The sequence below is a fragment of the Hipposideros armiger genome, unplaced genomic scaffold (genome assembly GCF_001890085.2).
Source record: "Hipposideros armiger isolate ML-2016 unplaced genomic scaffold, ASM189008v1 scaffold_239, whole genome shotgun sequence".
In the NCBI taxonomy this organism is placed as follows: Eukaryota; Metazoa; Chordata; class Mammalia; order Chiroptera; family Hipposideridae; genus Hipposideros; species Hipposideros armiger.
This window is the reverse complement of record NW_017731589.1, coordinates 608,919-622,569: the sequence shown is the minus strand read 5'-3', so window position 1 is coordinate 622,569 and position 13,651 is coordinate 608,919. Positions and strand designations below refer to the sequence as shown.

At 59.9% G+C, this 13,651-nt stretch overlaps 3 protein-coding genes across 11 annotated transcripts in view; 1 reads left to right on the top strand and 2 right to left on the bottom strand.

Moving 5' to 3' along the window:
• The window catches only part of SLC4A2 (solute carrier family 4 member 2), a 14,735-nt gene extending 13,737 nt beyond the window's left edge, over positions 1-998 (bottom strand). Inside the window, exon 1 of the mRNA XM_019655364.1 lies at positions 850-998. The gene's annotated coding sequence lies outside the window, so the exon portion shown is untranslated. The remainder of the gene's footprint in view (positions 1-849) is intronic.
• A 1,759-nt stretch (positions 999-2,757) lies between these two features.
• On the top strand, positions 2,758-6,825 carry CDK5 (cyclin dependent kinase 5). 4 transcript variants are annotated; one of them, XM_019655375.1, is made up of 12 exons: positions 2,760-2,885; positions 3,504-3,592; positions 3,690-3,757; positions 3,895-3,955; positions 4,059-4,115; positions 4,843-4,938; positions 5,058-5,132; positions 5,288-5,384; positions 5,539-5,608; positions 6,179-6,239; positions 6,348-6,428; positions 6,547-6,825. In XM_019655375.1, the coding sequence occupies exons 1-12, from the start codon at positions 2,849-2,851 to the stop codon at positions 6,631-6,633; spliced, it is 879 nt and encodes a 292-aa protein (XP_019510920.1). In that variant the 5' UTR covers positions 2,760-2,848; the 3' UTR covers positions 6,634-6,825. The 4 variants fall into 4 exon arrangements, with proteins under 4 accessions (XP_019510919.1, XP_019510921.1, XP_019510922.1 ...); XM_019655374.1 differs by lacking the exon at positions 6,179-6,239 and having other exon boundaries at positions 2,758-2,885; positions 5,539-5,680; positions 6,293-6,428; XM_019655377.1 differs by lacking the exon at positions 4,843-4,938 and having other exon boundaries at positions 2,759-2,885.
• Positions 6,826-7,944: 1,119 nt separating this feature from the next.
• Positions 7,945-12,049, bottom strand: ASIC3 (acid sensing ion channel subunit 3). Of its 6 annotated transcripts, none has more exons than XM_019655351.1 (11): positions 11,186-11,748; positions 10,316-10,466; positions 9,977-10,104; positions 9,612-9,813; positions 9,470-9,526; positions 9,224-9,371; positions 8,845-8,936; positions 8,681-8,760; positions 8,514-8,585; positions 8,266-8,324; positions 7,947-8,126 (listed from the first exon to the last, which is right to left on the bottom strand). In XM_019655351.1, exons 1-11 carry the CDS (start codon positions 11,717-11,719, stop codon positions 8,048-8,050), a joined length of 1,602 nt encoding a protein of 533 aa, XP_019510896.1. In that variant the 5' UTR covers positions 11,720-11,748; the 3' UTR covers positions 7,947-8,047. The 6 variants fall into 6 exon arrangements, 4 of the variants coding, with proteins under 4 accessions (XP_019510894.1, XP_019510896.1, XP_019510895.1 ...); XM_019655350.1 differs by having other exon boundaries at positions 7,964-8,129; XM_019655352.1 differs by having other exon boundaries at positions 7,964-8,096.
• Between the last annotated feature and the right edge of the window lie 1,602 nt (positions 12,050-13,651).

The following is a 13,651-nucleotide window of genomic DNA, read 5'->3' as shown; positions in this document are numbered from 1 at the left end:
CCCGCCCCCTCCCCCGCCACCCTAGAACACAAAGCAGCTTCTGTCCAGAGCATCGGTGCCGATAATCCGGGGTGGGGGCACATTCCGGGGACCAGCCCCGACCGGCCCGGAGGATTAGCATCTCTCCCCCAGCCCAAGGGATTATCACCCCGGACCCCCACTTGAGCATTAACCTTCCCCCAAGTGAATTCGCACATTCCACAACAATTCGACGTGGGGTTGGCGGGGATGGGAGGCGGAGGGTGGAGGAAAAAAATGGACCCGGGATTTCAGGCAGCACCGCCCCCACCCCCACCCCACTCAAACCCCCAGGAATCAGGTCCAACTCTCGGGGCTCGTCTTTCCCATCCCCACCCAGCTGCTCCCACTTCGGCCTGACCCCTTGTCCTGACCCCCCACCCGTCCCCCCACCTAGTCTTCTCGGCTCTTCCTCCTAACCCAGAGGTTGGGGGCGGAGGCCCCGGACAACCTCCAGGCTGGGCGCCCAGGGCAGGCCTGAGAAGGACAGAATAGGGGGTCGCAGGGGATGGGTGTCGTCTGGAACCCGCCCAGGAGCTGGGAGGGCCGGCGGCGCCTCCCTGAGACTACTACCCCCTCCTGGTGGCAGGGGGCGCGACACCCTCGCCTTAGGCAACGGGAAGAAGCGGACCCCGGATCCCGCTTCGGACCAGCACTCCGCTCGCCTCCCCATCCTTCTCCCCAAGACCTCGCTTCCCCGCGCCCCAGTCTCCGCCCTTTCCTCCACTTCCACTCCCTCCCCGCTCCGAGTCCCGAGTTCCCCCCTTTCCTTCCCCCTCCCTTCCTCCCTCCGCGGCCCTGGCCCTCCCCCGCCGCCACCTCTCGGCTTACCCGCTTGCTCTGGACTTCGAGCCTGGGGGTCTTGGGGTCTCTCCCCGCTCTCCGGCGCCCTCGCGCGCTCCCGACGACTCCCCCTTGCCCACCTCGGAACGCGCCCCCGCCGCTCCCAACTTCTTCCAACTCAACTTTCCCCCGCGCCGTGGGCAGGCCAGCCCCCTGCGTGCGCGCCCCCCGGCGCACCGTGCGCGGCCTCGCGTAGCTGGTGCGGAGGCGGGGAGCCGCCGCCAAGACCCGGCGGCGGAAGCGCGCTTCCAGGCACTGCCAGGCACCCGAGCCTCGCGTCCGGGAGCCCACCCCCCGCTGTCCCGCGGCCGGGCCCCGCGAGGCCCCCCCCCCAGCCCCGGGCTTCCCCACACGGGGCTCGGGCGCCCCGGGGACGCAGTCTCTTAGCTCCATGAGGCACAGAAAAGAGTCCGCCTCACGCTGGGTATCCCAGGCAGGAAAACGGAGGCACAAAGATGATCAAGAAATTTGGAGCGGAGGAAGTTGAAATATAAATGCATCGGGGTCAAGATTCTCTCTTGCCTGCCGACCCTATTCCCCAATTACCCCCAGTGCCTCCAAGAAAGCCCCTGGCTTTGCTTGGAGGGCAGGGCGGAGCGGAGGGGTGGGGGCGCCGAGAAGGGTGATGCGGGATGGAGGCTTGATGCCCTTTACCCTGAGCTGAGCTAGACTTTCCGAAAGTGGAACTTCTGCCTGGGAGAGATTCCCTGCCGTCACCTCCCTCACTTTATTCATGATTGTCACCTGCCTTTTAAAAACCTGCCTACTTCTCGTTTCCTCAACTAAATTATAAATCCTTCCAGATAAGAAATATATTTTTCGCTTCTTTTCTGTCGTCTGCCGCTGGGTGAAGCACAGCATCGTGTATGCAGAAAACGTTCAGATATAAACGAGTTAATTGACAAATGTTTAGCACCAACTCTGGTTCCTGCGCCGAGGAGTGCTGTTTGGGGCTGTTTTCGTCCAGTTCACAGCCCTCAAAAATGCAATCATGAGAAAATTAGAGAGCAGTGCAAGAAAATCTGTAATCAACTCCTTAAGGGATGAGGTCAAGGCTGTTTGTTGCAAGTGTAGCCATCCGTCTGTGCTTCTGTCTGTTGAGGGCGGTAACCAACCTGCCAGCCCTCGGCCACACCCTGGCTGACTCCAGTGGGCCCAGGCTCTGGCGACTGGTATAGGGATGGGGGTGGGGGAAACGACTCCCAATGCTCCAGCCCGCTTGCCTCGGGATGTCAGAATACAGCGAGCGACTAGAGTCAGATGGGCTCCCAGCCGACAAACAGGGTCCAGAGAAAATAATGGTCTCTGTCGTATATTTCAAATGGGGCACACCTGCCTCTTTGCCCATCCCTATGGTCAGCTGGTCCTTGTAAAGTCATTATCAGCTCGGAGCCATTCTCCAATCAACCCTAGGGGCACCAGATGACCTGGGATGAAGTAGAAACACATGCTGAGATTGTCAGGAGGTCGTTGGGACCTCAACACCATCAACCGGTTCAGAGCCAGGCCACAAAAGCCCGAGATGTATGCCGTCAAATCCCAAAACCCAGAGAGCGCCCCACCCCTGCTGCATTCTGGAACGTGCAGTCCCGAAGAGGCCCTTTACAAACTAAAGTTGTCATCACAGAAAGAAATAACAAGTGGGAGGCACACTAGGAGCCGCGGCGTTTGGTCTGAGCGTCGGGAAAGCGGACACGTGGTGCTTCCTGGGACTTGAAGTCCAGGGTTTGCCTCCGCGATTGAACCGGAGACCCGGGAGACGAGTGCTGCAGAGAGTCTGAGCGCAGCCTGCTGGGGGTTGTAGTTTTGTTGTCGAAAGCCCCTGGCATTACTGGGAAACCTGGTCGTCCTAGGACTACAAGCCCCGGAAGCCCATGCGCAGGCAGGAAGGCGGGGCAGGGCCAGAGGCTAGGGTGCCGCCTCCTCTGCAACGCCGGGGCCGAAGTATTAGAACCGAGGGCCCGCAGGGGTCCCCGCGGCTGCCGCGATGCAGAAATACGAGAAACTGGAGAAGATTGGGGAAGGTAATGGGACCACCAAATGTTCCTACACGATCTTCTGCATTCCTTGCATCTCTAGCTCCTCTACCATCAGCAATGCCCAGACTCCGACCTCAACACTGGCTGCCTCCCTGGCCTCGAGCTTAACACTCCGTGCAGACAACAATCCTCCCGTCAGCATTTCCTGCAGACGCCCCCTCTCAACCTTAGCACTCCCTGTAGCCCCGATCTCCCGACCTCAGCACTTCCTGCATTTCCTACGCCCAGCTTCAGAACCACTTAAAGAATCCCCCCCAGCCTCAGTGCTCGCAGCAGACCTCCAACCTCAATATTTCTGCCGGCCCTCATTCCTTTCCCAGACCCCTGCTCACTATTTCCAGACCCTCCCAAAGCACTGCCTTTGTTATAGACCTCCTACCCTGGCAGCCACAGCCTCTCCCTGCTTCAGACACGTTGAGCCTCAGCAGGCCCCTTCTCTGCCACGTCCTCACTCACAAAGCTCTGCCATGCCCGGCCTTCACCCTGAATCTCTTCCCTTATTCCTACAGGCATCAGAAATACACTCCCGTGATGCCTCCCCTCCCGGGAGGGACTTCCTAGGATGCCCCATCCTTTCCCTCACCCCTGATCTCCTTCCTCTAGGCACCTACGGAACAGTGTTCAAGGCCAAAAACCGGGAGACTCATGAGATCGTGGCTCTGAAACGGGTGAGGCTGGATGACGATGATGAGGTAGGACTGGAGCACCTGGGCCAGGGGGATGGTTGAGGGCCTAGGCAGGGTGGGATGTGACTGTATATTCCCACTCCCGGTACCCTCCTATGCGTAGGGAGTGCCGAGTTCTGCCCTTCGGGAAATCTGCCTACTCAAAGAACTGAAGCACAAGAACATCGTCAGGTGTGTAGACTGTCAGGGTCCTCCTTGCCTGTGTGGCCGGTTGGAGGAGGTGGGGGCTTCAGAGATGGGTTGTACTGGTAGTGGGATATTAGGCCACGCCCGTGGACCTGCCTGACCAAGTCCTTATTTTTCCCTAGGCTTCATGACGTCCTGCATAGCGACAAGAAGCTGACTTTGGTTTTTGAGTTCTGTGACCAGGTGAAAGGGAGATTTGGGGGACAGTAGCCTTGGGAGGGTATAGGGGCCCAGACTAAGGTTAAACTCTGTCCTGTTCCCTCATCCCCACCCCGTCCCCTTTTAGGACCTTAAGAAGTATTTTGACAGCTGCAATGGTGACCTAGACCCTGAAATTGTGAAGGTGAGGGGGCTGGTGTTGTGGGGATTGTGGGGACTCATGGAGGCCGGGGTTGGAGTCTATATTCAGTATACCTACTCTTTGAGCACCTGAAGTTCGGGCCCTGAACATGGACACACTGGGATGTCAGGGACTGAGAAAACCCTGTTTCTGCTCTCCAGGGGCCTCCATCTTAGCGAGCATTTTCACATGAGCTCTTTCACCTGACAGCAGTGCTCTGGTCTCAATGATATGATTTACACTTGACAGATGAGAAAATGAGATTCAGAGAAATACGTTCATTCATTCAACAAATACTGAATGCTTTGCCATGCACCAGGCACAGTTCTAGGCCCAAGGCCAAGTGCCTTGTCCCAGGTTCCAGGGGTAACTGGTGCTGAATAATAATACAGCACAATATATATGTTGATGGTCACGATGTGTGTGTTCACATGAGGCCAGGTAGGGGAGAGGTCACTGTGGGCTTGGAAAGTAGGAAGGCCCACTAGGCTCTAAGTTTCAGAAAGGTGGGGACCAGGGCCCCTGTTCACTGTTTGCTTCTAATACTTCACTTTCAGCGTAATATAAAGTAGGTCCTCAATAGTGAATGAATGATGTCGAACTGACCTTGGTGCTGAAAGACAGGTTGGTTCCAGGTAAAGCAGAGGGTTGAAGAGGGGCGTGTGATCCATTGCTGGGCACAGCTTCCTTTCCGGAGGGTCTGATGCCTTCCTGCCTGCCCCTCCCCCAGTCATTCCTCTTCCAGCTGCTAAAAGGCCTAGGATTTTGTCACAGTCGCAACGTGCTGCACAGGGACCTGAAGCCCCAGAATCTGCTCATAAACAGGGTACCTCTCAGGGCGAAGGTGGGAGATTGGGGAGGCTGGTGTTGAGGGCGAGCGATAAGGGAGCCGGCCTTCACACTGTTGAAACGCCCCTCTCTTGTTCCTCCCATCTCCATCATCAGAATGGGGAGTTGAAACTGGCTGATTTCGGGTTGGCTCGAGCCTTTGGGATCCCTGTTCGCTGTTACTCAGCTGAGGTGAGCTGGGGAGTGTGATATGGGGGTGAGGGAGGGTGTCCCTAGTGAGCATCTCTCAGCTCCCACTCCAAGACCCAAAACATTTTCCCCTCCTTTCTGAGCTGCTCCTCCCAGCCCTCTAAGTGGGCGGTCCCTGTGGGTGGGGTCTTCTCCAGGTGGTCACGCTGTGGTACCGCCCACCGGATGTCCTCTTTGGGGCCAAGCTGTACTCCACGTCCATCGACATGTGGTCAGCCGGCTGCATCTTTGCAGGTGATGCTGCGGGTCTGCAGAGGCACTTTCTCTCCTTTTTGGGTTGCCCAATAGGGTTTGGAGGGTCCCCTTGGGGATGGGGGCACAGAGGGTCCCATGGGAATGATGGGTGCTTCATGTGTCAGGTCCTCTCACCCCCTCCTCTTTCTCCCAGAGCTGGCCAATGCGGGGCGGCCTCTCTTCCCTGGCAACGACGTAGATGACCAATTGAAGAGGATCTTCCGATACCCTTCTATTACCATTCGCCTTGAGCCCTCTGGAGGGGGGGTGATGAGCCGTGGAGCTCAGAATGCAGAGTGAGGGTGGTGATGGACTAGGCCAGAATGGAGAGGGGCTCAGGGCTTCTGAGGGTGGTTGACACCGCTGGTTGTCACAGTGCAGCTGCATGCTGCCAGCTGGAGAGTGTGTGACATATAGACAAGGAGGGCTCCTTGGGGGAGGAAGCCAAGAGGAGGCTCCTCCAGCTGAGAGGGGACTTCTTAGGACCAGGGAGCCAAAAGGAGCAGGCGGAGGATCGGTGGGAGTCAGGGAAGGCTCACTGGTCATCAGGACCATGGATATCAGGGTTTAGGTCAAAGCAGTTAACCTTTTGTATCAGTAGCTCCCTGCCTGCAGTAAACACCGTGCAGATGGGACTAAAAATGATAGTTACATGTGTTGGGGCCGCTTCTGTTGTGACCTGGGGGGTAAAGCGAGGAAGGCAGGGGTGGGTATGAGGAATATCCCCTGGGAGGGGAAGAGCCCCCCCACCCCCCAGCCCCTTTGCACTGAGTGATCCTTGACCCCATGGACACCCTGCTGGGGACACCTACTGAGGAGCAATGGCCCGCCATGACCAAGCTGCCAGACTATAAGGTGTGATGGGGATGGGGAGTCACGGTTCATTGGTGGTCCCTCTTCTGTCTCAGCTCTGGCAGCCTCCACACCCTACACCCTGGTCTGACTCTCCCTGCCCCCCCACAGCCCTACCCAATGTATCCAGCTACAACGTCCCTGGTGAACGTCGTACCCAAGCTCAATGCCACAGGGAGGGACCTGCTGCAGGTGACCGAGGGCAGGGGTAGAGGGTGGTCAGGATACTTGTCCAGAGGGCCTGGGGGAGGGTGGGCTCTGGGCCGCTGACCCTGCCTGACCCTGCCACACCTTCCTTTCGTGCCTCTAGAACCTCCTGAAATGTAACCCTGTCCAGCGCATCTCAGCCGAGGAGGCCCTGCAGCACCCCTACTTCTCTGACTTCTGCCCCCCCTAGGCTCCTGGACCCTGACCGCCAGGCTGGGGCCTGACCTACTTCGGCCCCCTCCCAGGAGGGGAAGAAAAACAGGGATGCACAGTGTGCTGAGCTCTAGCTGTGCCGGGCCCGCCAGGGTAGAGGCACCTTTGTGCGGGTTCTCCCTCCCTCCACGGACTTTATTTAATTTCATAAATTGGCTCCTTTCCCACAGTCTGGCTGATGTGGTGGTAGAGTGGCTCTGAGAGGGGGTGGGTTTGGGTGGCGTTCTCTGCTCCGCTTCACCACCCTCTGCTACGCTGTTTCCAGCTGGGACACAACCCAGCTGTCCCGTCCTTGCTGTGCTGCTCTGAGTGGCCTAAGGCTGGGGGCTGGAGACTGTGACCCTCACCCCTTATGGCTGGGCTCAGGGGCATTGCTGTGCCCACACGTGTGCTTATGCACTCGTGTGTACCCCTTTCCCGCTCTACCCAGGATGGCCCGAGACAGTCCTGAGGGTTTAGGCAGTCGGCATCTGAGAGCAAGGATGGGCTTCCATAGGACGAGAAGAGGGCCAGGCCTTTCCTTGTTCTCCGTATCTCCCCCCCACCCCCGGTCCCTTTCCTCCTCATTCTCTCCCCCCATACCCAGGCCTGCCGAGGGGCTGGGACAGGAGAGACCCAGAGACGCGGTTAGATCAGGAACACCGCCTCCCTGCTCCCTTATTTGTCAGTTTTCCAGTCCTGGGTACAGGGAACCAGCAGGGCAGGCGGCCATGGCCGGGGCCTGGGTGTGTCCTCACTGGCAGGAGCGGGAAGGGAGGGCCGCCCTCACATCTCAACCTGGGGCCGCTGTTGTGGGGAGGTTGGGGAAATGAGACCTGTTGCCATGGAGACGGGGCGTGCTGGAGCTTGGTCCCAAATGTGAGAAAAAGTCATGATCTAAGAAAGGCAGGACGACGGCTTGTGTTCTGGGAAGTGGGGAGTCCCTCTGTCTTCTCGCTGCTTGCTCCCTCACTTCTTGCCAGGCTCTGGGTCAGAGCCTGTTACCAGCCATTCCCTATAGTCCCCAAACGGGACTGTCCTGTCACTGACTCCTCTCCACACGGACACCTGACCTTGGTTGGGTTCCCTTCTTTCTGGTGTGTCCGTCTGATAAACTCATTCCCACTGAGGTGCGAATGACTTGGCATCCTTGTACTGTTCTCTCCCAGAGAGGTTTCCGGAGGTTCACTCGGATCCCTCCCACATTCCAGGCACCATGTCCTCCAGATGATGGCTGGCAGAGGTCTTCTTGTGCCTGAGTAGTGCTAACCTTGGCCTGACTAGTCTGCCTGTAAGAGGGACAGCCGAGACTGATGCACTAGAACTTTATTGGGGTGAAGATGGCAAAGTTACGCGCAGGTTGGGCATGTCCAGGATGTCAAGGTGTGGCCCTGAAGACACAGACATCGGGCCTAGAGCTGTGTGACGAGGTAGCAGGTGCGGTGGGAGGCAGACAGAGTCCTGGTGACGGCACAGGGAGGGGTGGGAGGCCTGCTGAGACACAGGTCACAGTCCTGGGACAGGGGGCCTCGCACCCACTGCCCGGCCCCTGCCCTCCTGGACCTGCACTTGGCCCTCTGGACTGTACCTGCCCCTCCTCCCTTGACCTCAGGGAACCTTTTTTTGTTACCTGGGGCCCAAGCTGAGGTGGGGCACTTGGTTTCCATGGCTGCCCAGCCCTTCCTGAAGCTGTGGGAGGAGGGACAGGGTCAGAGGAGGGGCGGGGTCCTCCCAGAAACCAGCCAAGGTCACTGCTCACCCCTCCCTGCCGCTCTGTTTTTCCCCAGCTAGGTAGGGATGGTGTTCTAGGCTTAGGGGTTAGGGTCGGGGGTGGGGCATCCAGACGGACATGGCAGGGGAGGAAGAGGGGGCTGTTACCAGATTGCTGCTGGAATGCTTTTGGGAGCGCTTTCGGTTCCAGAAGTATCTCAGGACCCTGTCTCGGAATACCTGGGGGCAAGCAGTGCGGCAGTTGGCCCCCTTACACCTTGCCCCTGGGTCCTATGGCTTGTTGCCCCCTCCCCCAGCTGAGGCCCCGGGCCCACCTCGCAGAGGTAGTCCAGGATCTCAAGGATGGTGAGCAGGCTGGCCCCGATGAACAGTCCCATCTGGCCCCCAATGTCGCCTGTGGACACCCAGTCACCCGTCAGTCAGCTCACAGCTGCCTGCTGTGCCCACCCCTCCCTACACCCCCGAGGCACACACACACCAAGCAGCTCTGACACCTCATAGGCCTTCTTCTGCTCCACGGTCTCGTAGTTGAGGGCCTCAAAGAAGATGTCCAGCACCAGCACGTTCTCCCTGGAGGAAAAGAGAGGTGGGAATGTTCACTGGACAGCCCCTGGTGCCAGCTACTGGCGGGAAACAGGTGATCCTTCTTTAGGCTCTGACTCCTTGCAAGAGCCCTGGGAGGGGCATCACCAACCCCTGTTTGCAGAAGACACAGCGTCAGAAAGGTTAGGCAGCTTGTCCAGAGTCCTAGAGCCCTGTGATGGCGTGCAGACTGGTGTCGCACCCAGGTGTGAGAAGGAAGACTCGGCCAGGAGAAGGGTTCCCGCCCCTCCCCTGCCCGTGTCCCGCCAGCTCACACGATGTAGGCCTCGCTGCGGTTGTATTTCCGGGCCAGGTAGCGGGTAGCAGCGCGGCTCGGCATCCGCACCATGGAGAGCTCCTTGGCGTAGCGCGTGCTGGCGCACGGGTTGCGGCAGGTGCACGCGTCCTTCCGCAGCATGGCATCTGCGGGCCACAGTTGCCCAGGTCAGGGCTGTCGCTGCGGGGTGGGGATAACAGGCCGAACGGGGTAGAAACGATAGGCGGGGAGGCTTGCCCCTTACCCAGCGCGGGGTTGGCGCAGTCCTTATACTGCTGGGGGCTGCACACGGGAGCGCCACCTGGTGGGGGGGACAGCTTCAGGGAGGCCTCCCAGGCCCTGGGCCCCTCCACATCCGACCCCTCTTTGGCTTCCCAGCCCCTTACCCGGCATGTGCATCATTCGGCAGCCACATTTCCGAGCCACGTAGCGGGTCTCACAGATCAGGCGACAGCCCACTAGACTATAGGGAGGCCTGGGGCCTGGAGTGGGGCTGGGGGAGTCCAGGGAGTCAGAGGGTTCCGGCTCAAAGTCAGGGTCCAGAGATGCGGAGCTGCAGTCGCCCCAGGGCGGTGGCAGGAAGCTTAGCTGTAGAGGGGCTGGTTAAGGACGCTTCCAGGGAAGTGGGGCACCCAGGGACAGTGAACAGCTGCTGGGAGATAGAGGCCTCTGACCCTTCGGAAGAGCCGAGGGGTTGGAGTTAAGGTGGTGTGGTCTGAAGGAGGGGGTTTGTAGGTCCAGGGGAGGATACTTGCTGCTGCTGGCAGGACACAAAAGTCTGGTAGCCAGGGGGTGCCCCAAAGCCCAGCTGGTCAATGATGGGCGGCTCCTCCTGGCTGTGGATCTGCACTCGGATTCCCACCTCAAACAGTGTCTCCTCTGTGGGGGAAGGGGGACCTAGGCCTGCATCCCGGGAGCTCTCCTGCTGCAGCCCCTTCTCCCCCAGGATGGTGATGGACCAACCCTGCCCACCCCCTTCTCACAAGGAAAGACTGCTTCAGGTCCCACCCGGCACCTGCTCCTCTCCTCCCCAGAGCCTTCCATGCCCCCTGGGTGCCCCACTCCAGCCACCACACGTGCGCTCCCATACCCACGTCCTTCCACACGGGCAGGTACTCATCCTCCTGCACATCCAGCATGACCTCCAGCCCGTTGCCCGCGCCGCCCTTGGGGGTGGTAAGAAGCTCTGCCCCGTTGGCACCAGAGTTGAAGGTGTAGCACTGCCCCATGCGGGTGAAGATCTGGGGGTGGGCAGGCAGGGGCAGACTTCACCGGGGAATAGGAAGCCCAACCAGGCCGACAGTGCCCTGGAGCCTCTGCCCTCCCATCCTCTACTGGGGTCTCTCCTTGGAACACTGAGGCCCACATCTCAGTGCCCCCGGCCCTGTCCTCAGCAGGCACATGTGGTTGGACTCTCATGGCTCCCATCACCCCAACTCTTCCTTCCTCTCCACCCCCAGCCCAGGGCTCAGCAACGGGTTCTTTGGAGACTGGGGTAAAAGGCAGTGGATCCCAGTTGCCCGCCTCCAGGACTGGCAGAATGTTGAAGAGGAAGAGAGAAAAGCAGCCCCTACCTTGGCAGAGAGAGTGGTCTTCTGCCCTAGAACAGTCCTACTAGCATCGACCCACCCCCAGGAGCAGGGTCTCCACAGACCAGACCCAGGGCCTGGAGCCCATCTGGGTGAGTGCCCCATGCTGGTAGGTGTGACCTTGCACACTGCAGTCCAGCTGAGCGACAGAGAGAACCCCATGGAGGACAGCTTCCGGGGCTGAACAGAAGGGCACTGGTGGGGTGAGGGCCTGGGGCCTGGCTGGGGAGGAAAGGGTCCCCGGGTACATGTATGAAGTTTCCCTGGCTTTGGGGGAGCCTGGGCTGACAAGGCTGGGGATGGTGGGTCCTGGCCAGGGACTGGCTGGCACTCCTGGGTCCCAGGCAGGGCAGGGCAGGCGGCCAGCTCACCGCAGTGAAGTTCTCCGGCCCGCATGGCTGGCCACGGTAGCGGCAGTCCAGCAGCATGTCCTTCAGGCTGTGCCCCGCCCGGGCGTAGAGTCGGGCCATGTCGAAGGTGGGACTGGGCATGAAGCCGGGTGGCGTGGGTGGCTGGCCCAGGGCACGCAGGAAGGCGGCGTGCTCAGCGGGCTCCAGGCCCAGCAGCGCCTGCCCGGCCCAGTGCAGGTCGTTGGGTGTGAGGCGCGAGCGGCGCAGCGGGTTGATGTTGCAGAGGGTGATGGCTGGGAAGGTGAGCTGGTGGCTCTCGCGCTCGTCCAGGGCCGTCTCGTGGTGGAACTCCCCATAGTAGCGCACCCTCTCTGCCACCTGGTAGAGGAAGGCTGCCAGCGACAGGAGCACGGCCACAGCCCACAGCGCCCGGCGCGGGGTCAGGCTCCCCGGGCCGAAGACATGGCCCAGCCCATGCAGTGTGCAGCTGCTGGCGAACACGCGGATGTCCGAGGCGGGCTGCCGGGCCTCCTCTGGCCCTGAGGGGGTCTTCATGGTTGAAGCCGAGGTGGGGGTACTAAGAGGGTTGGGGGTGGTGACGAGGTGGCAGGGGCTTAGAAAGAAGAGAGGGTCAGTCCCAGGGGCTGGCCAGGCGGGGCGGTCACTGCAGGTGCCAGGAGAGGTGGAGGAGAGGAGCCAAGCCCGAGAGGGAGGTGGGGAAGCACTGGCCTGGCTGTCTGGGATTCGGTGGCCTGGAGGGTCTGGCTGGCCTGGACCGGGAGCAGGCTCTGGCTCCTCGGGCCGGTGCTGGGCTGGGGTCTCCGTAGCAGAGAGCAGGTAGGGTGCGGCAGGCCTGACAAGCAGGGCGGTCTGCTGTTCTGCTGAGCCAAGCTGCCGCAGAGGATTGGGTTTCAGCAGTGAGGGGGTAAGGGGGCTGGCAGAGCAGCCTGGGGGGGCGGGGGAGGTCCCTGGGGCTCCAGGCTGAGCCATTAGTGCAGCATGGGGGGGCCGTGGCTGTGGAGACCAGAGGCGCCAGCAGGAAACCACAGCAGCAACCCTGGTAGGGCTGAAGGGGAGCCTGGAGATAACTGGGGCCGGGGTACCCTCGGGGCCTCTAGGTTCCCAGCTGCAGCCCCTGTATACAGCACTGAGAGTCAGTCACGGGCCCTTGGCCCGGCCCCTCCCTCCTCTGGCCTCCTCCCTTCCTGCTAACTTCATCGGGGTTGTTGCTCTTTCACGAAGAGTGGAGTTGGCCCCTGACCAGGCTGGAAGGTGGTGGGAGTTTGGCATTGGCCATCTCCTGCTGAGCCCGTGTCCCAGCCTACGCCAATGGCCAGGGCCTCTGCAGGTCCCAGGTCCCAGGGGGTCTATCTTTTGAGTGACCCTTTCCCAGTCCCCACCCCACAACCAGGACCTTTTGTCTGAGAGGTTGGCTTCTACCACAATGATTGTGGGCTCACTTGCCACCCTTCCAGGTAACATGGGTACCCACCTGCCACCCCCAGGTATAACATAGGTGCCCACCTGGTACACCAGGTAAAAACTTGGGGCCCCTGTGCCACTCCTCCAGGTAGCATGATTCAGCTCCTAGGTGTAACGTGGAAGCCCTATCATTCCACATCTTTTTTCACTTAACATATCCTGGGGACCATGTGACACCCAGTACCTGGAAAGCGTCCCCATTTTTCAATGGCTGCATACCATTCCATTATGTGGATGCACTCTCAGTAATGTCGCCATGCCCCTGTGATGAACCCCGGGGGTTTCCAGTGTCCCATTACAAACAGTGTTCTCAGCGACATTGCACAACTCTAATTGCCAGAAACAGGACTGCTGGGTCAAGAGGCAACTGGGTCGTTTGATAGAGGCCACGAAATTCCCAGCCGTAGGAGTTACACCATGTTACACTCCCGGCAGGAACACGGGAGTGTGCCTATTTTGTGCGGGGCTTTTCTAAAGGAAGACAATGTACCCCTACACCAGATGGGGGGCGCTGGGCCAGTGCCTGGACAACACTGGCCTTGAGAGGACCAAGTTGGCACATCTGAAGATGCTTTAGAGGCTCCAGGACGATGGGGCTGTGGGGAGTCTCCCAGCGGCTGGAGCAGACACCTCCGCAGAGTAAGATGAGTGCCAGCCAGCCTGAGTGGGAGGTGGGTGTTCTGGGGACCCAAGGTACAGGGGACAAGTAACAGCAGCCAGAGGGCTGGGCAGCGGAGGGCCACAGGAGCCAGCTCAGACAGGTCTCGGAGAGGACGATGCCAGGGCCTGGTCCTCATGTCCAGCTCGCGTTTGGTTAATGCTCACCTACCCCCAAGACTGTGTGTCAGGCACAGGGAGAAAGACGCCACACTGTGGGCCGGAGGGAAAGCAGGTTCATGTCCATTAATTCACTTACTGAAATATTTCTACTCTGTCTCCCTCCATGAAGTACTTGAGGCCGCCAGGTTCAGGTTGGTGGGTTCTTGGCCATGAGTAGCAGAAACA

Excerpts from the sequence above, each read along its gene's own strand:
- CDK5 (XM_019655374.1), top strand. The coding sequence starts at position 2,849 with ATGCAGAAATACGAGAAACTGGAGAAGATTGGGGAAG. Across the intron at positions 3,593-3,689 it reads GGCTGGATGACGATGATGAG|GGAGTGCCGAGTTCTGCCCT; the intron begins GTAGGACTGGAG and ends TCCTATGCGTAG. Across the intron at positions 6,429-6,546 it reads CAGGGAGGGACCTGCTGCAG|AACCTCCTGAAATGTAACCC; the intron begins GTGACCGAGGGC and ends TCGTGCCTCTAG.
- ASIC3 (XM_019655349.1), bottom strand. The coding sequence starts at position 11,719 with ATGAAGACCCCCTCAGGGCCAGAGGAGGCCCGGCAGCCCGCCTCGGAC. Across the intron at positions 9,527-9,611 it reads CCGAATGATGCACATGCCGG|GTGGCGCTCCCGTGTGCAGC; the intron begins GTAAGGGGCTGG and ends CCCCCCCACCAG. Across the intron at positions 9,372-9,469 it reads CTGCGCCAACCCCGCGCTGG|ATGCCATGCTGCGGAAGGAC; the intron begins GTAAGGGGCAAG and ends TGTGGCCCGCAG.